This window comes from Camelina sativa, chromosome 6 (assembly GCF_030686135.1).
Source record: "Camelina sativa cultivar CO46 ecotype springtype chromosome 6, ASM3068613v1".
Taxonomy (NCBI): domain Eukaryota; kingdom Viridiplantae; phylum Streptophyta; class Magnoliopsida; order Brassicales; family Brassicaceae; genus Camelina; species Camelina sativa.
The window spans coordinates 16,049,934-16,074,980 of NC_141885.1; the positions used below are offsets into that span (position 1 = coordinate 16,049,934).

Below are 25,047 nucleotides of genomic sequence, written 5' to 3' on the forward strand. Positions count from 1 at the left end.
TTTTTATTAAAAAAATTTGTCGAACACTTTAATCTCCCTTCTTGCTTTTAGGAAGATGACAAAAAATTCAATATCAAACACCAACAACCATTACAAAAGACATGATACCTTATCATACCATCATGAAAAGGTATAATCACTATCTTCTCATGTGTATGGCATTTTTTGTTCTTCTCTTTCCCTATTTATATAATTACTAAGGGCATCTCCAACGGGGCCCTGAAGTGGGAATTTCTTATAAAAAAGGCTAAAAATAATTCAAAAAGAAATAAAATGTGAAGAATCGTCTCTGAAAAGGGAGCTTTAAGACCATGTGCATCGGTGATGATTTGGGCCGTCCCCCGTTTTTTTTGGATTTAAAATAAATAAAAAAAGCCCAAATTTGAAGAATTGTATCTTCATTCGGGACGTTTTTTGGTCGTCCACTTCGACGCGTGTTACGTTCTCATTGGATGTTCTATTTTCTCTAGGGTTAGAACAAAAATTTGTCGAGACTTTGGTTGTATCGATTCTCTTCTAAATATTATTATTAAATGTGAGGGACCAAAAAAAAGTCTCAACCGATGTGCTTGCTCTAAAGAGATGGTAAGAGACGCTTACGTGTCAGTTTTTGATTGGTTAAAAATTTTAGACAAGGGGAAAAAAATTTGGACGATCTTCTTCGTCTCTTTCGTCTTCTCTCGTCTCTCTCGCGGATGAAAACGACGGCGAGGTGGCAGATGAAAATGCCGGCGAGGTTGCTGTTATTATCTTCTTCAAGTCTGGCAAGCTCTTTGAGTTCTCCAGTACTAGGTATTTTACTTATTACCATTTTTAAGGATAATTTGTGTGTTCATCTATTGAAATTGTTTTGTTTTTTTTATTCATTTACTCTTTCGAACTTCCCCTCGTTCTTTTTCTTCGCATTTTCCTAATAAATGTTATGTGATTTCAGGAACAGTTGTTGACAATCGAACTTGAAGAATCACACCTCAAGGTAAACACTAGTTTTTCCTCTTTAGCTTCCAACTGCGCATAACCAAATGTAAGATACTAAGATAATGTGATCACATGATTCTGTAGTGGTTATGTTATCATTCGACACTCTTATGCTCTAATTAGCTAGCGTGCATCATGTTTGTCTTAAAACTCCTAACTAGGCACATAGTGCAAAAGTATATTTCTTTTCTTGACCAGCGATAATATTTACTTGCAGGGACAGCGGGCAGAGTTGTAAGTTTGTAGACAGTAAGTTTTGCTTTTAAAATTGGTCGAAGTTGAAGTCAGTGTAGCGACATAGTAGCTTAAGTAGGTGAATCAGTTTGATTTGAGCTTGTAACTTAGAACTATACTGACCTTAACTTGTTATTTTTGTTTAATTATGAGAATGATATTCTTAGATGTTTTGTTAGATTTTTACATAGAAGGTAGCTGAATCAGTTTGTGTTTAGGATTTTGGGTATTTGCTTAGTTTGTATTTTCTTCTCTACCCTCTCTACGTTGAGAATTGAAGTTCTGATTTTTAATGGCTATGAGAACTTATATCAAAGATTGATCAGAGAGAAGCAATGAAGCATCTCTGTGTTAACATCTTCAAAGGGTTTTGTTCCTTCCACTTAACACGTCTGTTGCTTCTTTTTGTTCATGTTCCTTACGTTTTGGAAGCTTTGTAGTGAGATGATGGTTTGCTGCAGATCAAAGGCGACGAAATTGGGCTGGAAAAATAGTCTCGACTAAACTATTGTAAGAAGATTGTACAGAAACCCATATAGGTTTCTACCATTGGAGGAATCAAATTTTAGTTAATAGTAAAGAGTCTCTTAACTTAAAAAGAAACAAATTCTATAACTAAAGTAATGTAGGGATACCATGAGGGTTTCTTTGCATTGGAGATGACCTAATTACCTTGATGGTCTATTTATTTTGTCTATAGTTTTTTCCTTCAAAACATGTAAAAATTGTCTTTCATAAAGCAGATTTGACAATGAGATACAAAAGTTAAGGAAGAAAAAGAGGGAAATTGGGAATACAAGAAAGGTAAATGAAGAAGCATTAATGGAAGCTGCATGAAGAGCACATAGATAAACAGAAATGTCTTGGCGGTTTGCTGACACGACATAGATTTTAATTTTTACGCCAAAGGAGAAGCCTTTCAAGAATGTTAACATGACATAAAGCTCAAATCTTCTCAACCTAACAACAAAACCTTCAGTCATGATGTCATAAATTATGTTTGGACAGTGTGGTCAACCGTCAACTTCTTCTACATTGAGTTGAAGCGTTCATGTCTTGGAGACACTTGTTTATTTGGAGTTTTGTGATTTAACTTCTTGATCCAAAACATATTATATCTTTCATGAACTCTCTTTCGTTATTTAGTTCTATGTATTCAAGAAGTTGAAAAAGAGATGAAGAATTACACCGTATATGTAATTATATAGCACATATGAATTTGATATAAATAGTAAGTGAGTTTCCGGTACGTAGTACATGTTGAATACTAGTTAGTTTATAACACATAGCACTAAACTTATATAAATTACGTAAACAACTACAATTTTGTTTTTGTTTACAACATACACTCGATTGGGTTGGGTGAAAAAAAAAAAAATTATTAGCTGTAACACTCAAATTCAGCTAGCCAATAAGTTTGCAATACTTGGCATTGAAGAGGAACCTAAAACTATAATGCCTTTTGTATATATAGGCTTACTATTGTAATAAAGAAAGCAAGTAAGAAAATGCAATAATAAGAAATGCTTATCTTCTTCAATTCTTGACTATCTCACACTTCGTTAAAACTATAACTGAGCTTCCGTTCCAAATCACCAGTCAATTTACCTTGTAAAAATATAAGGTCTATTGAAAAGCCATCAAGGCTAAAAGGATGGTTCTACGACAAAACTAAAAAAGAAAACAGGACTAACATCAGAGTTTGAAAGCCTAATCGACCAAAGAAAACATTAATATATATATATATATATATTAAAGTTACTTTAAAACATAATTTTTATTAAAACCAGTGGTAAAATTAAGGGTTACGTGAGTCTGTCATACAACATTTTATTTTTAAGTTTTTAACTACTCTAGAATCTAGATGGATTTATTTCTTGATTAACGTAAACTGGTAAAAATTTAAATCGTTATATTGATAAAAGTTACGTATTTCAATCAATCGGTTCTATGGTGTAGTGGTTAGCACTCTGGACTTTGAATCCAGCGACCTGGGTTCGACTCCCGGTAGGACCTTTCTTTTTCAATTTTTACCACTTTTCTCAATTATTGTTTGTTTGAGCTTTTTTTTTTTTCTTTTACTTCTCTTTCTCTCATCTTCATATATACTATCTTTTATCAAGTAAAATCTTTATTTGGGAGAAATCCTCACCAATTATATATTTGGTTACTTAAGAATAATTTGAATAAATACATGAGGAAAATGGTTTTTGTTTACATCCCCTCTCGTTTGTGATCCTGAAAACTTGATATTTTTTTCATTGGAAGTTTTTTTTTTTTTTTTGGATATAAACAGCCCGTCTTCTTTTTTAATATTCGTCTATTTCAAATCTACATTGATACTTGAGAAGTATCCAATATCTACGGAAAAGGTAGGGCAAAGTGTGAACCAGATTTCTTCTGAATGGTTCTCTTGAATCACACACTTCTTTGATAACAGGAACTTGAGCAACATGGCTTGATGATTGTGAAATAGGAGCATAATCTGGTTCTTCTAACACTTCATTTCTTTTTTTGATGAACTTCAAAGGGACTCCTAAAGGTAGGATGCATAATTCTGCAGCAATTAGCTAGTGCATATATATTACTATTTGTATAACAAACAACATAAACACAGCTCAATTTAGATACACTAAAAGAGGCATGATGGAGATTCAAATGAATACGACTTCTATCTCTTAATACAACAACATTCATAAAATAATTTATCACTTTATTATTCTCCAAAATTTATCTTTGAGTTGGTCATTGGTGCAAGACTTTATTATTTACATTAAATGTTGAGTTGCTTAATGACATAAACCTTTTAATTAAAAATAAACTTCTCCCATTTATCTTTGGGTTGTTGGTGCTACAAAATATTTTTTTATCAGGTACATTTTTTTCTTTGAATTCAACTTTTTACCGATCCAAATTCCAAATTGTGAGAACTAGATCCGAGTTCTCCTTCCGATGTGTTTTTCCGAACGGAGGAGACTATCACTGTCGAAGGTTCCGAACTGATTTTAGAGACTAAGTGTTGTAAATTGGAAATGTATGTTATTGCTCTTTTAGAGTTTTTTTGATCTCCTTTATAGTCTTCCCTACTCTCTACTTACACTATTGTATTACAATTAAATGCTAAATCAATTCATTCCGTTAATCTTGCTTTCTCATTTAAGCTAATTAATACAGAAAATCTTTTGACCGTTCCGATCTCCAAAGTGACGCGGAAGGCTTTGCTTCTCTTCGCTGTCGGGCTTAGCGGGCTTCCTTTGCATTGGGTTTGGGCCCATTTCATCAGTCTGCCTTGGGCTTCCTCGTAACCCGGAATGCGAATCGTGGTACCAACACAAACCGTCTCTTTCAGAATTAGATTCGGTATATTAAAAAAATACAATTTCATACCACCAAGTTAATGCGGTTAGGTAAATTAGTAATCAAAGAAAATAAAATAACGAACAAAAATTTCGTCACTCACACATTAATTAAATAAATAAATAAAAAGAGAAAAAAAAAAAAAAAGAAAAAAAACCCTGACTCAATTAAGTCAATCGCCTTTCGACCCTAGTCCTCTCTTCTTCAAGCTTCACAGAAACCACCACCCTCCTTCTCCCTTTTTCTCAGAGACAACAAGAGCTCTGAGAGAGGATCCGTCGGTGTGCTAGTCTCACTCTCACACTACATCCGATCGTCGTCTCCGGTAACTTGATTCTCGTTACTCTCCGATCAATTTCTTACTGGATGAACTTTTTTTTTTGTTTTCGTTCGAATTCTGACTTGAAACCTGTTGTTGTCAATTCAACCTTACGCTTTCTCTTCTCTTCGTATTCCATTATCTTACTGCTTCGATGCTGATCTCTACTTGTTTCCCCCCTTTTAGCATTTCCATTGGCGTCTCTTACTAGTGTTTCTTCTCTAGATTTAGACTACTTTTTTTTTTTTTTGTGTGCATTTTGTCGTATGATTGTTCGCTTAGCTCCATGTTTCTCTGGATTGGAGAAAAATACGAGTTCGCTGCTCTGGATTTCGTTTTCATTTTCCCGATTTGTCCTCTTGAACGATTTAAAGCAGCCTTGTTTGATTGTTCATTTTCATAATCTGTCCAAAGAAATTAAGTCATAGTAGCTTGGATCTGAGCTATTTTTGTTTGTTTGTTTGTTTCCTGCGTCTTTTTGTATAGTTTGACTTCATACAACACTTGCTGTTTAGAATGTGCTGAGATAGCTCAACTAATATAGCCTGCGATGTTTTCTTATTCTAATGTGTAGGTGAATTTTGCGATTAATTTGTGTTTTGTGACATTCAGATTTACATGTGCAGAGTTGCGTCAGTTTGGTTATTCTGGAATTGATGGATCAGGTTTGTGTAATGGTTGTTTAAGTTCGTTGTGACACTGCTTTGCTCTTTGACGAGAGTCTCTGTTAAAAGTGCTCTTACTAATAATGCAGTACGAGAAAGTTGAGAAGATTGGTGAAGGAACTTACGGTGTGGTTTATAAGGCAAGAGACAAAGTGACCAATGAGACTATAGCTTTGAAGAAGATCCGGCTTGAGCAGGAGGATGAAGGTGTACCTAGCACAGCTATTAGAGAAATCTCCCTCTTGAAAGAAATGCAGCACAGCAACATTGTCAAGTATGAAGTTGTTTGAAAATTGATTGTCGAAAACTGATTCAGCATGAGTCTGGTGAACAATTTTGGTTGATTTTTTTTTAAAACATTTGTTCACAGGTTGCAGGATGTAGTGCACAGCGAGAAGCGTTTGTATCTGGTCTTTGAGTATCTTGATTTAGATCTCAAAAAGCACATGGATTCAACTCCTGATTTCTCCAAGGATCTACATATGATCAAAGTGAGTGCTACACTTTAGGCATTTTTATTTATTTTTGTGCTTAATGCAGTTTTATGTGAAGCACTTTAACAAACCAGAAACCCCTTAAAGTACTGTCATATTGAGCTATTTGGTTGGTCATGTTGTCATAAAATACCTTCTGATCTATTTAACAACTCTACCTATTACTGCATATTGGTGAAATCTAAGTTTATGTTATGTCCTCCCAATGCGTTTTTAGTACTCAACACAAGCTGATTAGAGCTGTTCATTCACTCTCTGCAGACATATCTTTACCAGATTCTCCGTGGAATTGCGTATTGCCACTCTCACAGAGTTCTCCATCGTGATCTAAAGCCACAGAATTTGTTGATTGATCGCCGCACAAACTCACTAAAGCTTGCAGATTTTGGACTGGCCAGAGCATTTGGTATCCCTGTCAGGACGTTTACTCATGAGGTGCCGAAGAACTTAATTTTTGTTCATATGTTTCTGTTATGAAATCTTTGGCATGGCTTCACATTTGCTTCATTCCTAAAGGGTAAAGAATCACTTAAGTATCTGATATATGTGGGAATAAAGGACTAAGACATTTCAGATAGACGGATTCGAGATACCCTAATAAGTTTCAGTGCTATATTCAGATTTTGACGTCTCTTGATGGTTATTCTCACAATTTGTTCGTTGTGTTCCTTCTAGGTGGTTACTCTCTGGTACCGAGCACCAGAGATACTCCTAGGATCTCATCAGTACTCTACACCCGTTGATATCTGGTCTGTGGGATGCATATTTGCTGAGATGATCAGCCAAAAGCCCTTATTTCCTGGAGACTCCGAGATTGATCAACTCTTTAAGATTTTCAGGTTTCATTACTAACTTACTCAATCCAGTCATCTTCTATATATTACAAGTCAAAAGAACTTGTCTGCAACGATATAACAAGGAATTCTGAAAACATTCTCAACTTGAAATGTAATTTTGGAGTACTCATGAAAACAGAGATTGAAGTGTCAACTGATTATACATTATCACTGCCATGCATTTTTTCTTCAACCAGAATCATGGGAACTCCATACGAGGATACGTGGCGTGGGGTAACTTCTCTGCCAGATTATAAATCTGCTTTCCCTAAGTGGAAACCGACGGTACTTAAAATTTCTTTGTTCACTTCTTGTTTTCATCAAACAAGAGTTCACGACACAATAATATTCTTGCCCTTATTTTATTTTTTTTCGTATACCACAGGAGTTACAAACTTTTGTCCCCAATCTAGATCCCGATGGAATCGATCTCCTTTCTGTAAGTTCACTGACCATATACACACACATCTATATATTTAACTTCTGCTACATTAGAAATCTGGATGCTTGATTTTGATGGACCTGGTTTCATGCTTACTCTACTCAACCTTTAACCACATGAGGTTTTAGTTGTCTTATAAAGTCATCGATAGGACTATGAACAAACCTTCGGTTAGGTGAATGGTTTCTAAACAAAAAGCAGAGACATTGGGTTGGCTCCTTGTATATGCCACATCAAGCCAAAACCAAACTAGTCTTAGACATGAACAGTATTCAATAACCAGGATTCATGGAAGTCCTAAACCAAACCAAACTTGTGAAGCTCATGTGAAAGTGAAGAGGATGATCATAATATGCCTCCGTTTTTTATTTGGTTTGTTACAGAAAATGCTGATAATGGATCCGAGCAGAAGAATCAACGCAAGAGCCGCCCTGGAGCATGAATACTTCAAGGATCTTGGCGTCATGCCGTAGAAAGAGATAAAACCAGTAATCTCTCCTTCATTCTATATATAATTATCATCTTTCAAAATTAAGAACAATATTAATGGGTTTTGTTTATTCTTTCTCTGAGTTCCTTTCCTACTTATATATTCTAGTACGCAAAAAAAAAAGAGAAGATTTCGAGTGTGTGTTTTTTTTTTACTTTTAAGCTTTTGAGATCACTTTCTTGTATCCTTTGTTACCCAGAATAACATTCCCCCCATATATGGTTTTTGTTTTGCAAAATTACCGTAACTTCTTTCTGTATAATAATAGTAGTGATTATCATCAGTTTGATAAAATATCACTTTTTGCAGTTGTGACTTTTTTCATATACTTCTCGGGACAAAAAATCATTTCATCATACTATGCATGATATTTTCATGTAAATGTGCCAATAATCAAAACCTAAAAACTTAACAACAAAATAAAAAAAATAAGACTAAGTTAATCTTTATTAGCTGGACTAGGATTTGACAGAGATTAGAGGGTGGATAGTTTTGTTTAATTAGGATACGTAAGGAGAAGAGAGGGTCCAATAAAATCAATTAGGTGAGACCAAAATTGACGAGTTGTATAACGGCGACAAAAAAAAATTTGACGAGAAGAGCTGGTCAACACGTATTGGATAATTTGGATTACACATTTTTACATTCAGTCTATATTCGAATAAATCAAAAATGTCAAAGAATTAAATAGAATCTAATAAAAAAAGGTAGACAGATCATTACCCGATGATGACCATCTAAAAATGTTGACATAGTTGTTGAGTCGACACATTGATATAAACTGGAAGCAGTAGGTCCGTTTCAATCTTCTATTACCATGATTTTCCGATATAAGCTTACTTGGTCTCAGCTGCTCTTTCATTGAGCAAGGAAGCACTGTGTTCTTCTTCGGAATAAGACATATTTTGGGTGAAACTACATTTCTAATGTAAAACGTTCCTAATCTGAAAGAGTTTATAAACAAGAACGTTAAAGATATGCAAATGCAATAATGATGGCAGATAATGAAATTAGGTGTTTGGAAACAAATTATAGTTAGTGCGGTTTAATGCGTGTGCCCCTAGCACATTCATACGTGAATAAAAAATGTATAAATTATCGAAGGGAATAAATCGCCTTTTATAAGTACTAGTACTTTTTTTTCACATAACGTGTGATCTTTTTTTTTTTTTGAGATGTTATTTTAAGCTTTTATATAATTCGTAGAATAAAATTTAAGGTATTTTTACTTATAATTATAGAATGCATGGTTTTATATTACAAGTTATATATTATCTATATGATATGAACATCTATTTCAACAAACAAAAATTGTATATTTGTAACGTAATGATGTATTGTTTAATTTTTTATGTCATTATTTATTGCGTAAATAATAATAATAGCAGTTTCTTACAACAATTAATAGCACATTAATAATAAAATTAGTATATAGAGGAGTAATATTTTTTTGTAATCAAAATTCAACTGCTACATGTCACCCCTTATAGACTATGTACTTAATTTTCAGTTAATTTCATTGTCATTTACCTAATAAATTATGATAAACTTAATGGAAATAACTTTAAAGGCTTATTATCTATTAATTATTAAAACGGAAGTACATTTGTTCATATAATATTCTACTAGGTACTAACACCACGTTAAACTGTGGGCTGAACATTTTATTTGAATTAAATTTGAAATATTATTTTTGTTATTTTGGTATTCATTATTAGCAATTCATCTAGCTCTCTTACAATCAAATTATTGCTGTAGAGATATTGGCGGAAATATCTATATAAAATCGGATAATATTTGTAAAAATCTTAGTTGTTTAACCGAACAGATATTTCTAAGTATCTTATTTTTAATACCTTAATTATTTATCTACCCTAGTTAAATTCTCTTTATTATCTTTAATGATCCTATTATTTATTATTTCTAATGACATTTCAATGTAATTTTTTACACTTTTAATGTTATTTTTATAAATGTACTTCTCAATTAATATAGTAGGATTTGTAAGAGTTACATGATAAACCCTTATCATTTTATTACATACTACAACTTAAAGTTATTATTTGTAATATTATAAATATATATACATCATTTCTTTATAAACAGTGCACTATTTCTAACCAAATCATTTTCTTATACCTATCTAAACATATCTCTTTACGCGTTTCACATTATTAACAAGGTAAAAAAATTACATAATAAGATAAAAAAAAAATCCGGATATATCCATTGAATCAACAAGATAATAATCAAAATCAAAATACATAAACAGTTGTAACATATAATAAAAATAACAATTTAGAACTTATAACAATATATATGCTATATTTTTTAAAATAAATACAATAAGAATATCAACCCATTCTCTAGCAAAGATCCTGCTCTAATAATGCCAAGACTGATTCCTCTAAAAAAAGAAACAGCTTACTGAATCTATGACACATCAATTCAATTATCTTAGTTGACAGAAAGAAAAAAAAATCATTAATACATTACCGAAATAAAACAAAAATTAAATTTTAAATTGAATTCTTGAAATTAGTTGTTGACTCGTAAAAAAAGAGAAAGGTGGCTTAAAGTGGCCAAGTAGGCTGCTGCTAGCTTTTAAGAAAGACAAAAAAAAAAAAAAAAAAAAAAAAAAAACATAATTCTCATCTCTGTCTCCCTCTAGTCAATATTTCCTTTTTTATTTTTTTGAATTTAATCTTTTTGTTTTGGTCTCTCTGCTTTTAAAAAAAATAACAAACAAAAATTGATTGCTCCAAAGACTTTGTAGCAAGAAAAAAAAAACGCGATTTTTATTTTTTTCCCTGGGTTTCCTCCGATGTTAGATTTGCAGCCGTCAGATCGGCGTCACGGAGCTCCGAGTTCTAGTGATGGTGGAGATGAGCTGATCAGAACTTACAAAGGCTGGAAAGGGAACAACGTGAGCTTCTTCTTCTTCTTCTATCTCTTATAATGATTGATTAGAGTTTTTTTTTCTTTTGTTGTTGGTTGGGTCAGATTTAAGGTCTTTTTTGAGTAAGATCTGTATCAGTTTTTTGGTTGAGTTGTTGTTGTTTACCCAGGATATGTGGAAAAGTCGTTTTTTTTTTTTTGGTTCTGGGTTTGTTTCATTCTTCACAAGTTTGGAGTTTTAAGTTTGACTTCTTCTATACCCTAATGTTGAGATGTATAAAGCTTTAATTTTTAGGGTTTTTACTCGTTCTTTTTCTTGATTTTGGGATTTGACTTTTCAAAGCTCTCAGATTTTACTTTTGCTCATCGTTTGAAACTAGTCTCCATTTTGCTTTTACCTGATGATTGATTCATCAAGATTTGTGCTTTCAGTGAGATAATTAGAGACCCATGGATGCTCAATGTTTTCCTCGTTTTGTTCACCTAATCAGTTCAACTACTTTGTATGGAGATTCGACAGTATAATGTGTCTTCTTAAGCTGATAAGATTTTGTCTGGTTTATGCTGTCAAAGAAGCTGAATTCTTTCAAAATTAAACTTTTTTGGATGTTTATCAGAGTTTAGTGAAGAAGATACGTCTAGATGTGTGATCTCATTAGTTACAAGAGTTGTTTTTTAGTGACTTTAAGTTGTTTGTTCTTTTCTTTTTCTCCAGGTGTTCTTCCTTGGAGGAAGGCTTGTGTTTGGACCCGATGCTCGATCTATTCTAATCACCATCTTCTTGATTACAGTTCCTGTTATTATATTCTGTGTGTTTGTTGGCAGAAAATTTATTGATGACTTCCCTCACCATAGAGGAGTATCCATATTAGCTGTCGCTGTTGGTCTGATCGTATTAGTGAGTTCCTCTTTCTCATGATTACGATTCTGCATTTACATATATCTCTGCTGCATACTGATAAGAAAGTTTGGTACTTTTTTCTCCACAGGATCTAATATTTCTTCTTGTTACCTCGGCGAGAGACCCAGGAATAATACCACGTAATCTGTATCCTCCTGAACCAGAGGTTAGTGAAGGCAATGGAGAACCACGTCTTGCTCATACTCCTCAGAGTCGGTTGCCTCGGACAAAGGATTTGATTGTAAATGGAATTACTGTGAAGATCAAATACTGTGACACATGCATGCTTTACAGACCGCCCCGTGCTTCTCATTGCTCCATATGCAACAACTGCGTTGACAAGTTTGATCACCACTGTCCTTGGCTTGGACAGTGCATTGGATTGGTAATGGATTTTATTTTGCCTCAACTAAAATCTTGCTTGTTCCCTCTTTTGTCATCTCTCTGACTAGTAAAGAGGATAATTGCATATACGTAGACGATTCAAGAGTAACTAACAGTAATTTGGGGTATTTGATTGCAGAGAAACTATAGGTTCTACTTCATGTTTGTGCTGTGCTCAACTCTTCTCTGCATTTATGTCCATGTGTTTTGCTGGATCTACGTCGTACGCATAATGAATAGTGAAAACATAAACATTTGGAAATCTTTTCTCAAGACTCCTGCTTCCATCGCGCTAATAATCTACACTTTCATCTGTGTCTGGTTTGTTGGTGGGCTTACTTGTTTCCACTTGTACCTAATGAGTACTAATCAGGTAAAAATACTTGCTCTCTAAAAGCTCCATGTTTCACTAAAAGCTCCATGTTTCATTATGCCCTCAAACTGTTGGATAGATTTAGCTGCCTTGTTAACTGGTTCTCTGTTGTTTGATATGTTGTGATTTGGCAGTCAACTTACGAAAACTTCAGGTATCGGTATGATAGACACGAGAACCCCTTCAACAAAGGAATAATAGGGAATTTCATGGAAGTATTCTGCACAAATGTTGCCATATCACAGAACAGTTTCAGAGCAAAGGTTTCAAAGGAACCAGCAATCCCACCAAGGACAGTAAACGGAGGGATGTCAAGCCCGAGCTTACAGAAAGTTTCCAACGACATAGAGATGGGAAGAAAACCAGTGTGGCACGAGACAGTAGAGGAAGAGCTCGGTGACATGGACAAGGACATGGAAGCAGCTGTTACATCACGGGATTTGAGCAGAATGCTTCCACCAGAGGAGTCTGAAGGACGAGGTATTATGCATTCGAGAGAGTCCAGCAGAGGACGAGGGATTATGCATTCGAGAGAGTCCAGCAGAGGAAGAAGAGGAGGGAGTTGGGAATTGTCAAGCCGTATTAACGAAGATTTAAGAACCAGAGATGATAAAAGAGCTGGTGAAGAAGACGACAGCTCAGACTCTTCAGACAATGATGCTTCCAGGGATTTACATGTTGAGATTTTCGATGCAGCAGCAAGTAGAGGCAGAACCGGAACTGGTATAGGGCGGTTATAGTCTACGGTGTAAGCCATTTTACAAGATTGTGAAAAAAGGGTTATGAAAAAAAGTAAGAAGAGATCAAGGAAACAAAAGATTTGTGATTCAAGTTGTTTGGTTTATTACCTCTCATTGTAACGTGTTTTGTGTAAAGTATACGTTAAAAAAAGGATAAAAAGCCTTTTAATTGCTGGTAAAATGAAACAACTGACATATTTCATTTTTATAAGTACTTCAAAAGAGTAGGAATGTTACAAAAGCTCCAAATACCAAAATAAAAACACATAAACAAGACAGACATAGAGACTAGAGTTCCCTATGGTTACTTGGGATATAAAGTAAACCTGCAAAAAAGAAAAAAATATTGTTAATTTCACAAATGCAGGAATAAAATCTACAGAGCAAAATTACCAGTATAAATTCTGACATTGACGTACCTTATTTTTTACTTGAGAGAGAATTCATCTGAGATAAGTTTCTCATCTTCTTCGTAGACTTGAAGGTTCTTGGACTTCATAAGAAACTCTAAAGCCTCTTCATCAAACTCAACCAAGTAAGCCATCTTCACAAGCTCTGATAACCGTCCGATCAGATCTTCTCTTTCCCACATCACTCCCTTTGCAATCACATCGGCAAAACACGTGGCGTACTCCAAAACCTTTCTTTTCCCACAAGCTTCCTCCAACTTCTCTGCATACACCACTCCTTTCTCTCTCTCCCATCTTATCATCCTCTTAGCCTCTGCAATCAGCTTCTCTCCCTTGGACGGTAGATTCAGAGTATACTCCGTCGTGATCGTTTCCAAAGTTTCTTTAACGTCGATGTCAACAAGGCACTGTATCATTCTTGAACGCTCCTCAGCTTCTACCTTGAGAGATGGATCTCTAAGGTAAGCTGTATATTATTATGAGAATGTTTACAACATATATAGCCTTTGTACAGTAGGGTTTTGATGAGAACTAATTACAAATGTAACCATATTCTAAGTCTTTCCTTTACACGCCCCCTCAAGATTGAGGCAGTAACTTGACTCCAATCTTGTTGTTGATTTCGTGAAAACGAGGGCCAGCCAGCGGTTTGGTAAGAGCATCCGCAAGTTGATCGACAGTGGAGACATGAGTAACACGAAGCATACCCGACTGAATGTGTTCCCAGACGAAGTGATAGTCAAGTGCCACATGTTTCATCTTGGAGTGGAAAACTGGATTAGCACAAAGATATGTAGCACCAATATTGTCACAATATATAACTGGAACCGTGGGGAGAGTGATACCAAGCTCAGTCAACAGGTGACATATCCAGCGAAGCTCAGAAGCAGTATTAGCAACAGCCCGGTACTCCGCCTCTGTAGAGGACCGTGACACACTCCGTTGTTTCTTGGAAGACCAGGAGACTGGACTACCACCAAAGTAGATAATATAGGCATTTGTTGAAACATAAGTCCCCTTATCGCAACCCCAATCAGCATCTGAGAAGGCATGTATGGTGAGAGGAGCATCACGACGAAGAAATATACCAAGTGATCTTGTGCCCGCCAGATAACGTAAAATTCGCTTAGCCGCTTGCCAATAATCTGATGTTGGTTTGTGCATAAACTGAGATAATCTATTCACCGCAAAGGCAATGTCTGGCCGTGTGAAAGCTAAATACTGAAGACTACCAACCACCATTCTATATTCAGTGGCAGTGGGAAGCGGTGTTCCAGTATATAGCGTGAGCGGTTTCTGAGTCATAGGCGTGGTGACCGGCTTTGCATCGAGCATGTGAGTCTTGGCCAAGAGATCAGTGATGTACTTTCGCTGCATTAAGTGAAGTCCCTGGGATGTGCGAGTGGCCTCGATGCCCAGAAAATAACTCAAAGGACCGAGATCTTTGAGTGAAAAACGAGCAGCAATGGAAGCATGAAATGATCGCACCAAAGACGGGACTCCAGTAATTATTATATCATCGACATACACGAGTACGTAGAGATAGTTGTTACACTGTTGGGAGATAAAAAGAGAGGCATCCCCAAGTGACGACTTGAAACCAAGGTGAAGGAGGAACTGTCGGAGTTCATGATACCATGCGCGGGGCGCCTGCTTTAGACCGTATAAGGCCTTATTTAGTTTACACACATGATGGGGACGGTCTTTGTCGACGAATCCTGGAGGCTGAGAGACATAAACATCTTCATGTAAGGTACCCTGAAGAAATGCATTATTGATGTCGATTTGATGGATCGTCCAGTTCAACTTGACTGCTATCTCAAGAACGAGACGGATGGTTGTTGATTTGATGACGGGACTGAACGTCTCAGAGTAATCGAGGCCATATTGTTGATTGAATCCTTGAGCGACCAGTCTCGCCTTATACCTGTCAATAGATCCATCAGGGCGCTATTTCAGGGTAAAGATCCACTTACAAGTGATAACGTGATAATGCGGTGAAGGAGGAATCACGTCCCAAGTGTGCAGCTTCAGTTGCGAATTGATTTAAACCGACATCGCGTTACGCCAATTAGGGTCTTTGAGAGCCTCTGCCACAGTCCTTGGGATCACCGGAGATGTGGATGCAAGAAGATTAAATTTTGGTTTTGGTTTGGTAATATGATTTTTAGCTCTCGTACGCATAGGATGGAGATTTTGCGGAGGTGGAGGTGGAGGTGGTATTGGGTGTGGGATTGGTGGAGGAGGTGGGAGTGGGTTTGGATTCGGTGGAGGTGTGATCGGATTTGGGATCGGTGAAGTAGCAGGAGAATTGGGGTTTGTTGGTGTGAGGGTGCTAGAAACAGAGGTCGATGATGAATGTTCAGGTCGAGTAGAAGAAGATGATTGAGTGGGTGAATTTGGGCTTGAGGTTATTGGGCTTGGTCCAATTGGAGTGGATAGGCTTGTTAATGGATTAGGAGAAAGGAGAGATGTGGATGGGTTACGATGAGAGTTGGGCTCAACTAACGGACCATCATGAACTCGTTTAGTTCGCGTTTCATGAGCAACATCAGGCGAGACCGACGGTGAGGACTGTGGCACAGAAGAGGACGATGTCGATGGCGTAGTTGGTGGCGATAGCGGTGCGATGTTGGTCGGCGATGGAGGGTGAAGGGCAGAGCACGGTGGCGAAGAAAGAGCTGTTGGCGATGGAAGATTTATCACCGGAGGCCAAGAGGACGGATTGGAAACAACACCAGACGTCGACACTACTGGATCCGGTGACATTGGCGTGGTTGCAAACGGAAAACTGTTCTCCACAAACTGCACATGGCGGGAGACATAAACTCGACCACTTTGGACATCGAGACATAAATACGCACTCTGTGTGAGTGAGTACCCAAGAAAAACACAAGGAGTCGAGCGGGACTCAAGTTTGTGTTGTCGGTAAGGTCGAAGCCAAGGGTAACAGACACAGCCAAAGACTCGCAGCTTGAGATAATTAGGGGTGGTGTTGAACAGCTTCCGGTACGGCGAGACACCACTCAACACAGCGGTTGGCATTCGGTTAATGAGGTATACGGCAGCGGCAAAGGCATACGGCCAATAACTCTTGGGAACCGACGCATGACCAAGCATAGCGAGACCCGTCTCAATGACATGACGGTGTTTTCGTTCTGAGATGCCATTGTGTTGAGGTGTGTGTGGCGGAGATGTAAGATGAGAAATCCCATGTTCCACCAAGAACGATCGCAGACCAATAAACTCCCCACCATTATCCGAATAAAGTGTTCGAATCTTCTGTTGAAACCGATTCTCGACAAGGGTCTTGAAGGCAATGAAAACTTCTTTGACCTGAGATTTCTGTTTGAGAGGATAAAGCCATGTATATCTGGTGAAATGGTCAACAATGAGGAGATAATATTTGAGATTTTCAGTGGAGAGAACAGGAGAAGACCAGACATCAGTATACAAATATTCAAGAGGTTGTGTAGAGACAATTGTGTTTGTAGAAAATGGTAACTGTTGGCTTTTATTGATGAAACAATCAGAACAAGAAAACTGTTTATGAGGAGAAGGAGAAAGAGGTAAAGAGAACTGAGAGACAATTGTTTTTAAAACAGATAAAGAAGGGTGCCCAAGTCGAAGATGCCAAGAGGAGATATCGGTTTTTGGTGTAGGAGTGGCCGCAAAGATAGAGATGGTGTTGTTATTAATCGGCCATTCATAAAGCTCATTCTTAGTTCTGCCTTGGAGCAATTTGGCCCCCGTGCTCAGATCCTTCACCTGAAAATAGGCAGGATAAAATTCAACAGACACATTATTAGCGTTGCACAACCGATACACCGAGATAAGGTTCTTGCAAACATTTGGAACATATAGAACATTCGTAAGAGCAAGAGATCGAGATGGGGTAGGGAGTAAGGCGGAACCAGTATGTGTTATCGGGAGGCCAGAACCATCGGCGATGGTGACCTCTTCACCACCCGTATATGGTTGATGAAGCGCCAAGTTGGAGAGATCAGATGTTAAGTGATGAGTAGCTCCACTATCGCAGATCCATGGAGAGGAGGAGGACGCCATGGCAGCATTTGCACGAGGTTGCCACGGTGGGTTAGACGAGGAATTGTATCCACCACGACCGGAGGAAAGCTGAGAGCATCGGCGAGCACTGTGGCCGAAGACACCACAAAGCTGACAACGCCCTTGGTAACCTCTGCCTTGGGAGCCACAGGAGGAGTTTTGATGGTTCTGCCAGTGTCCCCGAGACGACCCGCGAAACGGACCACGAGAATGAGTGTTGTTGTCGTTGTTGGTGTTGTGATTGCCACCAGAAGATTTGTAAGATGCTACATTCGCGGACATTGGAACAGAGGAAGAGGCAGCATGCGCAAGAGATTGAAGCTTCAGATCAAAGTTGAGGAGTTTCTCGTGGAGCTCCGTCAACGATGGAGGAGAGTCACGACCATCAATTTGGTCAACCACCGGTTTGTATGCATCGGAGAGACCACTCAGAATGTAGTCAACCTGATCTTCGTGATCCATTGGCTTGCCAAGTAAGGCTAGTTGATCAAACCGTGTGGTAAAACCTTGGACATAGTCATCGACAGAACGAGTACCTTTCTTCCATTGTTTGATCTGTTCGCGAATCTGTTTGATGTGTCCCCAACTTGGCTTTGCATAAGTGGAAGAGAGTGTACTCCAGATCTGAGCAGAGGTTGTCGCCTTGGATAAGATAGGTTGAACCTCAACAGCGATGGCACCAAGGAGACTGGAGTAGATGAGTTTATCCTGACGTTTCCAAGTAGTGTACGCGGGATTGACGGTAGTGGTTCCAGCAGAAGTAACTGTGGCAGCAGGAGCAGCGGTGGAACCATCAAGGAAACCAGCGAGATTATATCCATCGAGTAAGGCGTGGACTTGGCGGTTCCACATCAAGAAGTTCGATGCCGTGAGTTTGGTCACATTCGACATGTTAACGTTGTGAAGCATGGAAGCATCAGAAGTGGCAATAGTTTCACTCTGAGAAGACATGATCGGAAGAGGAGAAGAAGACGAGAGGGAAAAGAAGAAGAGGAAGCAAGCGGCGGAAAAAAAAAAAATTAGGTCTTAGGATACGCCCGCTCTGATACCATGTAAGGTAAGCCGTATATTATTATGAGAATGTTTACAACATATATAGCCTTTGTACAGTAGGGTTTTGATGAGAACTAATTACAAATGTAACCCTATTCTAAGTCTTTCCTTTACAGGATCAGAGAGGAATCCAAGAATCAGTTTCACAAGCCCTGGTCCGATCAGATTACTCTTTGACTCGTTGACCTCTTGCTGCTCGATTTTGACTCCACTTAGCTCAGCTTCTGTGACCGTGACACATTTAGAGATCTCTTTAACACCGATTTGTCTGTAAAGCTCAACAAGCTTGGTTCGGGACAATGCAGGGATGCTTGGAGTTGGATACCAGACAAAAACAGGAGAGTTGATGAACAGATCTTTCAAGAGCAAGTCATCAAAGTCAAATTTGAAAGACCCTTGTTGTTTCTTACTTGTGTTCTGTTTCAATCTTTGGCAGGAATTGGTTTCAAGAGTGTGTTTCTTATCACCTCACAGCCACATATTTTCAGCAATGGCTATCAGATTCGCTTTAATGAGGCACCTTGCAGCCACTGCAGCCTTGGTTACATTGTACCCGAGTGGGTTGAGCAGCATCCGTCTCTTGTTGATATACAAAGGATGTATGGTTCGGGTTCTGCTCTCCCGACAACAACCATTATCTTGCCTTTGAAGAGTGACAAAGTCAAGCCGGTGAAAGAACAGCTTTCCAATGTTCATCCTGAGGTGTTGCTGTTTTTGTCAAAAATCAAGCGCTTGTCTATCAGAGAATACTGCCAAGATCCAAGGCTCAGCACTGTGACCTCAATAGGGATTGTAAGTGAGACTAATTTTGTCACGAGAAAGAGCATTGATGCTGAATCTTACACAATACATCTCTCAGTTTCTGAAAAAGGGAGAAACTCTGAACAAGAATGCTCTTACTACATGTGGAGGCAAAAGTTTCCAGTAAAACATGAGAACCGTGTGGACAGGAGAAGTGAGGTCGATGATTGGGTGATCACTTTGGCATTTCCATTTGGAGAGCGTCTTGGCCGAGGAAATACCTCTCCTGGTATCTATGCGTTTCTTCCCACCGAGATGGTAACAAACTTCCCATTCATCAGTCAATCAGATTTCATCCTCGCATCGTCTAGAGAAACTATATTACTGGATGATTTATGGAACCAAGGGATTCTCAGCTGTGTCTCTACAGCTTTTGTGAATGCATTCACCTCCTTGGTGAAGAAGACTGAAGCTCCTGTCTCTAGCTTGGTGCCTACTTTTAGGTTCTTGCCTGTTAAGCAGTCTACTTACACACAGCTGAATGTTGTCAGAGACTCGATCAAGGTAATGGTTTCTGCTGAGGAAATTGTACCAAGCATATCACATTTGGGACAGAATTTTTTCCACAGGCCGTGTGAGGTTGGTCGGCTCATTCCTGCTTTTTGGGACATTTTGGAGAAAGCGAGAGAAGAAGGTGCGAGCTTGCAGAATATATCATCACATGGGATCTACATTCTTGACTCCTCCTTTGATAGAACAATTTATGATAACGTTCTGGAGTTCTTGGGTTTGAAGCAAGTCAGCAACGAGTGGTATGTAAAATGCATTCAGGGCTGTGATCTTGTGACAAGTGTGTCAGAAGGTACGTATGTGGAGGTTCTACTCTTCATCGCTGAGAGTTAGCAGTCTAGGTTTCAGAGTACAAACATGGTGAAAGTTCCACTTATCAAGTATGTTGTCCAAAAGGGAGTGAGTTCTCTTAGCAGTTTGGCAGAGTTCAGTCCTCGGACTCTTTGCTTGTCCACAGAGAAGAACCAGGCATGGTTACTTGACTGGAACGATGAGTTAAAATGTATGTATAACTTTGTTTTCATGCCACAGACAACGCGGACAGCGTTCAAAGCTTGCGCCAAGAAGGAAACGATAACGAACTGGCTCAAAGAGAAGATCAAGGTCGCCAATCTGAGTATCTCTGACTATGCAAAACGTCTCCGGGAGAATCTTAATGGAGACAAGAGGCTTGTGGTTGCATTTGCACACTTCCTCCATCACTCACTCTCAAAGGATCTTTTATCAGAAGAAGAAGCGGGTAAATGCTGCAAAGACATGCCGCTTGTGGACAACTATGGTAATGTCAACACAAGCAGGAATGGGGTTCTTGTCCCTGCTAGCTCTGGTAAATGGGTTAGCTTAGTTGGCTCCAATCCATGGAGACAGAATGGATACATAGAACTGTCGGAAGAGTATTTGTCATCTGACAGGTTTGCTGGTCTGCGGTCTAACAAGAGAGACCTTCTCGAGTTCTTGAAATCTTATGTTAAGGCTGGAGATATTCCTGACATAGAACCACCAAATGCTGCTATACCTGCGTTGTCGGGAGCTCTTAAAAAGGAGAATGTTTTGTTGCTGTTGGAGTGGATCAAGCGTAATAGACATGCTCTTCGTTCCAACTTTTTGGATTCTGTTAGAGGAGGAAGCTGGTTGAGAACAACAATGAATGGTTCCTCTGATTATCGTCCGCCTTCTCAGTCGTTTTACCATACTTCATCCTGGGGAAGTATTCTGCAGAACGGATCTATTCTAGTTGATATCCCGCTGGTTGATCGAACCTACTATGGGAAAGAGATTGAGAACTACAAAGATGAGCTGAAAACTGCTGGTGTTATGTTTGACTTTAGTGAAGCCTGTGCATTTGTTGGCAACCACCTAATGAGTTTAGCTGAGACTTCAACACTGTCAAGCGAAAACGTGTTCTCCATTCTGAAGTTTATTAGGTACTTGAGAGAGAAGCGCCTGCCACCAGCTGATTTCATCAGTGCCATCAAAGATGGTCCATGGCTGAAGACAAGTTCTGGTTACAGATCTCCAGATGGAGCTGTTTTGTTCAGCCAAGACTGGAAAGCTGCATCACTGATCAGTGATATCCCATTCATTGACAGAGGTTTCTATGGTGAAGTTAGCCTCAGTGGCTACAAGGAAGAGCTTGAGTTGCTTGGCGTTGTAGTTAAGTTTCCTGGTAATCACAGCCTCATCGTTTCTCACTTGAATACTTCAAAGCTGACTTTTTTGACACCTGATGCAATGCTCCTAGTACTTGACTGCATGCGTCATCTCAGTCCTCATAGGCTGATCAACGCCCTGAAGACTTCTCAATGCTTCAAGACAAAGAAGAATGATTATAAATCGCCTGCTGAGTGTTTCATACATGATCCAGAGTGGAGCTGTCTTCTTTCTGTTTTTGATTGCTTCCCTTTGATCGACGATGGTTTCTATGGAAGTAGAATCTTTTCTTACAAAGAAGAACTGAAACAGATTGGTGTTAAGCTTCAGCTTGAAGATGTTGTGAACAAGTTTGTGCGCACTTTCAAAGAGAAAGCTACCTCCTCTGGGTTAACCCAATGCACCTCTTCGTCTCTTTTATCTTGCTACAGGCAGTTGATGGGAAATTTTCACAAGTTTCCTGTAGAACTTGTGAATAGCTTCAAAAAGTTGAAATGGCTGCGTACCACACTCGGCGATTCCCGAGCACCAAAGGATTGTATTCTCTTTGATGCTGACTGGGAACCTCTCCGCCTCATAGCGAATCTTCCTTTTATCGATGACGGCTCCAACTGGTATGGCAAGAGTATCTACTCTTACAAGAAAGAGTTACAAAGCTTGGATGTTACAGTTGAGCTGAGAAAAGGCATGAGTCATGTGGTTCGCTCCCTAAGTCTCCCTGATCCATCTCGCATCACTCCTGCAACCGCAATGTCTCTTTTTAAGTGCTTCACCTTCTTGCGTGAAGACAGAAACTGTATGCTCCTTGAAGATTTTCTTGATAAAGTTTCTGGCAAATGGTTGAAGACACATGTTGGTTACCGCAGTCCCGGTGAGTGTCTCTTGTTTGATAGCCACTGGAAATTAGAGCCGTGTGATGGTCCTTTCATCGACGAAAAGTATTATGGCTCAGAGCTTAAATCGTTCAGAGAAGAGCTTATCCAGATAGGAGTTGGTCATACTTCAGCTAAAGCTTGCCAGTTGCTTGCTAGTCACATCTATGCTCATTCTGAAACTGATAGTATTACTCGAATATACGGGTTTCTCAATGAAGCTAAATGGGAACCTAAGAAAGATGCGTCTCTAGGCCGGATTTGGTTACCGAGCGATGAGAAATGGGCAGATGTTTCTAGCTGCGTTCTCTATGACAAGGGTAAGCTGTTTGGTTCAAGACTTAATGTTCTTGATAACCATTACAAGGATCATGAGCTCTTAGCCTTCTTCTCGTCTGTGTTTGGAATGAGAACCAACCCGTCTATTGAAGATTACTGTGGTTTGTGGAAAGATTGGGAGAGAACGAAGGAGATGTTGTCAAATGATGAGTGTTGTGCGTTTTGGAGTTTTGTTGTGAGACACAACACACGTAGCGCTGAGAAGCTCCTCTCTGAATCTTTTACGCGTTTACCTGTATATGCATTGGGCTGCAACAGCGATGAAGGAGTTATGTTGGCTAACATAAGCGACGAAATCAACAACAGATTCAAGAAAACATATTTCTTTACTGATGGGTAGAGAAACTCAAAGATTACTAGAAAGTTCTAACAAGCTTGAATAGCCAGCTAGATTTTTTCTACACAAATATCGAGCCTAAAGGTTTCCTTTTTTTCTACATAATTTTGGTGTGCGGATATCGAGCACCTTTTTCAAGTTTATACTGAGTAGGTGTGGAAAAACGGTACCTGAACAATTAAAATATGTTGAATTCATATATCGGACTTTTGTTAGTTAAACATATATGCAGTTTTAAAATATTTGAATTTCGTAAATAAACTTTTGATTTTGTGTCTAAATATGCATAAACTTTTGATTTTGTGTTCAAATATAGTTTAATAAATAATTTTGTTAGTCTTTCTATTAAGTCACTATGACATGGAGTCCATTTGAGCACAAAATCAAGTTGAGTAAGGCTACATTTGAACCCTTGACCTTTCTTTGTACGTCAAGGGAAGCTACATACCACTGAGCTACATAAGTTTTACTTATAATTATAACGAATATATATATATAATAACAATGGTGGCCCATCATCTTCTTCTCCCTAACCCTACTTCTTCCTCCTCCTCGCCATTGTAGAGATGTGGTAGAACGTGTGGAGCGTAGCTGCCCAATTGAAGACGGCGAAGTCATAATGAGCGAAGAGAGAATGGTGACGAAGCTTCGAACGGAGGAACCTGAGGAGAGTTTGTGGAGTTAGGGTTTCGTGGTGACTGGTGAGGGAGATTGTTCTCAAGGAAGTTGTCGAAAATGGAGTGCTTGGAAGATGGAGAGAGAGTAAGAGTCGGAGGAATTGAGGTCTAAACCCTAGAAAATCTAGAACCAGAAACGCTTATGGTGAAGATGATGTGGCGTTAGGGGGTAGAAGATGGACCGTCATTGTTAGATATATATATTCGTTTATTTTATTAAAAGTTTATGTAGCTCAGTGGTATTTAGCTTCCATTTGTACGTCAAAGGTCAAGGGTTCGACGGTAGCTTTAGCCATTTCGGTTCAATTTTAATTTTTCAACTTAAAATAAAACGACGTCGTTTCATTATTTCTGGATACATGGAATCCACGTCATAGTGACTTAACGGAAAGACTAACAGAGTTACACATTAAACATGTTTATGTATATTTAAGCACAAAATCAAAACTGCATGTATGTTTAAGCATAGTTAATAGTCCGATGTATGAATTCAACACATCGTAATTGTTTAAGGTGTTGGTGTGCGGATATGACTTAATCCTTGGAAAATAATCTTTTATTTTTGGATTTGTTACATAATATTTATGTAGATTTGATCTTATCTTTCTATATTTGTTCGAGTAGGTATATTAACAAGCTAGCCGTACCGAGCTGATCGAGCTTTTGCTTAGATTTATTTCTAATTTAAACCCGGTTGATACTAGATGTCCTAAATCATTCTCCTAAATAGTGTTTTTTTTTCTGAGCATCATATGTATCATTCATTGTGATCGACTTACATTTATATTCTAAATTATTTTTAAAGTACAAAATGTAAGTCGATCGGTATACAAACTAACCTTTCTTTTACGAGTTGAAGTAGTGCAAGATTGGTGAGAACGTTGGTCAACTTCATCGTCTTCCATTTCAAGATCCAGAACGATTATTTCCTTTCGTTTTTCTTCGTTTTCTTCCAATGATGTTCTCATGGACTGTTGAACCTTGGAAGAAACTTTTGGGCATGCACTTCTACTTCCTTTCAATCCAGCCAAGTGATGTTTCATTCTATTTATTTCACTTCCAACATATTGTTTACCACAAAAGTCACAAGCTGTAACTTTTCTCCCTCTTGAATCAACAGTTTCACTGGCATAGTTCCACGCCGGATCTTGTTTCTGATGAAGAGTGGAGCGTTGCGAAGATTTCTCTTGCTTTACATTGTTTGATGATACATTTTCCCGAT

The 25,047-nt window shown here is 38.3% G+C and overlaps 2 protein-coding genes, 2 long non-coding RNA genes, 1 other non-coding gene and 1 pseudogene across 8 annotated transcripts; 5 read left to right on the forward strand and 1 right to left on the reverse strand.

Moving 5' to 3' along the window:
- Positions 1-558: 558 nt before the first annotated feature.
- On the forward strand, positions 559-2,311 carry LOC109133489 (uncharacterized). Of its 2 annotated transcripts, XR_015558986.1 has the most exons (4): positions 590-792; positions 935-976; positions 1,196-1,227; positions 1,674-2,311. It is a non-coding gene; the product is annotated as an uncharacterized LOC109133489 (long non-coding RNA). The 2 variants fall into 2 exon arrangements; XR_002038617.2 differs by having other exon boundaries at positions 559-792; positions 1,196-2,311.
- An 845-nt stretch (positions 2,312-3,156) lies between these two features.
- TRNAQ-UUG (transfer RNA glutamine (anticodon UUG)) lies at positions 3,157-3,228 on the forward strand. The gene has a single exon. It is a non-coding gene; the product is annotated as a tRNA-Gln (tRNA).
- A 1,389-nt stretch (positions 3,229-4,617) lies between these two features.
- On the forward strand, positions 4,618-8,053 carry LOC104791094 (cyclin-dependent kinase A-1). Of its 3 annotated transcripts, none has more exons than XM_010516893.3 (9): positions 4,618-4,894; positions 5,515-5,553; positions 5,643-5,827; positions 5,924-6,044; positions 6,309-6,482; positions 6,723-6,886; positions 7,081-7,168; positions 7,269-7,322; positions 7,709-8,053. In XM_010516893.3, the coding sequence occupies exons 2-9, from the start codon at positions 5,545-5,547 to the stop codon at positions 7,796-7,798; spliced, it is 885 nt and encodes a 294-aa protein (XP_010515195.1). In that variant the 5' UTR covers positions 4,618-4,894; positions 5,515-5,544; the 3' UTR covers positions 7,799-8,053. The 3 variants fall into 3 exon arrangements, with proteins under 3 accessions (XP_010515195.1, XP_087309253.1, XP_087309254.1); XM_087453127.1 differs by having other exon boundaries at positions 4,622-4,894; positions 5,501-5,553; XM_087453128.1 differs by having other exon boundaries at positions 4,671-4,894; positions 5,463-5,553.
- A 2,199-nt stretch (positions 8,054-10,252) lies between these two features.
- LOC104791098 (putative protein S-acyltransferase 5) lies at positions 10,253-13,329 on the forward strand. The gene is made up of 5 exons (XM_010516899.3): positions 10,253-10,741; positions 11,429-11,611; positions 11,703-11,999; positions 12,138-12,371; positions 12,506-13,329. The coding sequence occupies exons 1-5, from the start codon at positions 10,640-10,642 to the stop codon at positions 13,109-13,111; spliced, it is 1,422 nt and encodes a 473-aa protein (XP_010515201.2). The 5' UTR covers positions 10,253-10,639; the 3' UTR covers positions 13,112-13,329.
- Positions 13,293-18,985, reverse strand: LOC147942652 (uncharacterized). Its single transcript, XR_015559100.1, has 3 exons — positions 18,754-18,985; positions 13,531-13,975; positions 13,293-13,437 (listed from the first exon to the last, which is right to left on the reverse strand). It is a non-coding gene; the product is annotated as an uncharacterized LOC147942652 (long non-coding RNA).
- Positions 18,986-19,050: 65 nt separating this feature from the next.
- Positions 19,051-23,151, forward strand: LOC104791095 (uncharacterized; annotated as a pseudogene).
- The last annotated feature ends 1,896 nt before the right edge of the window (positions 23,152-25,047 follow it).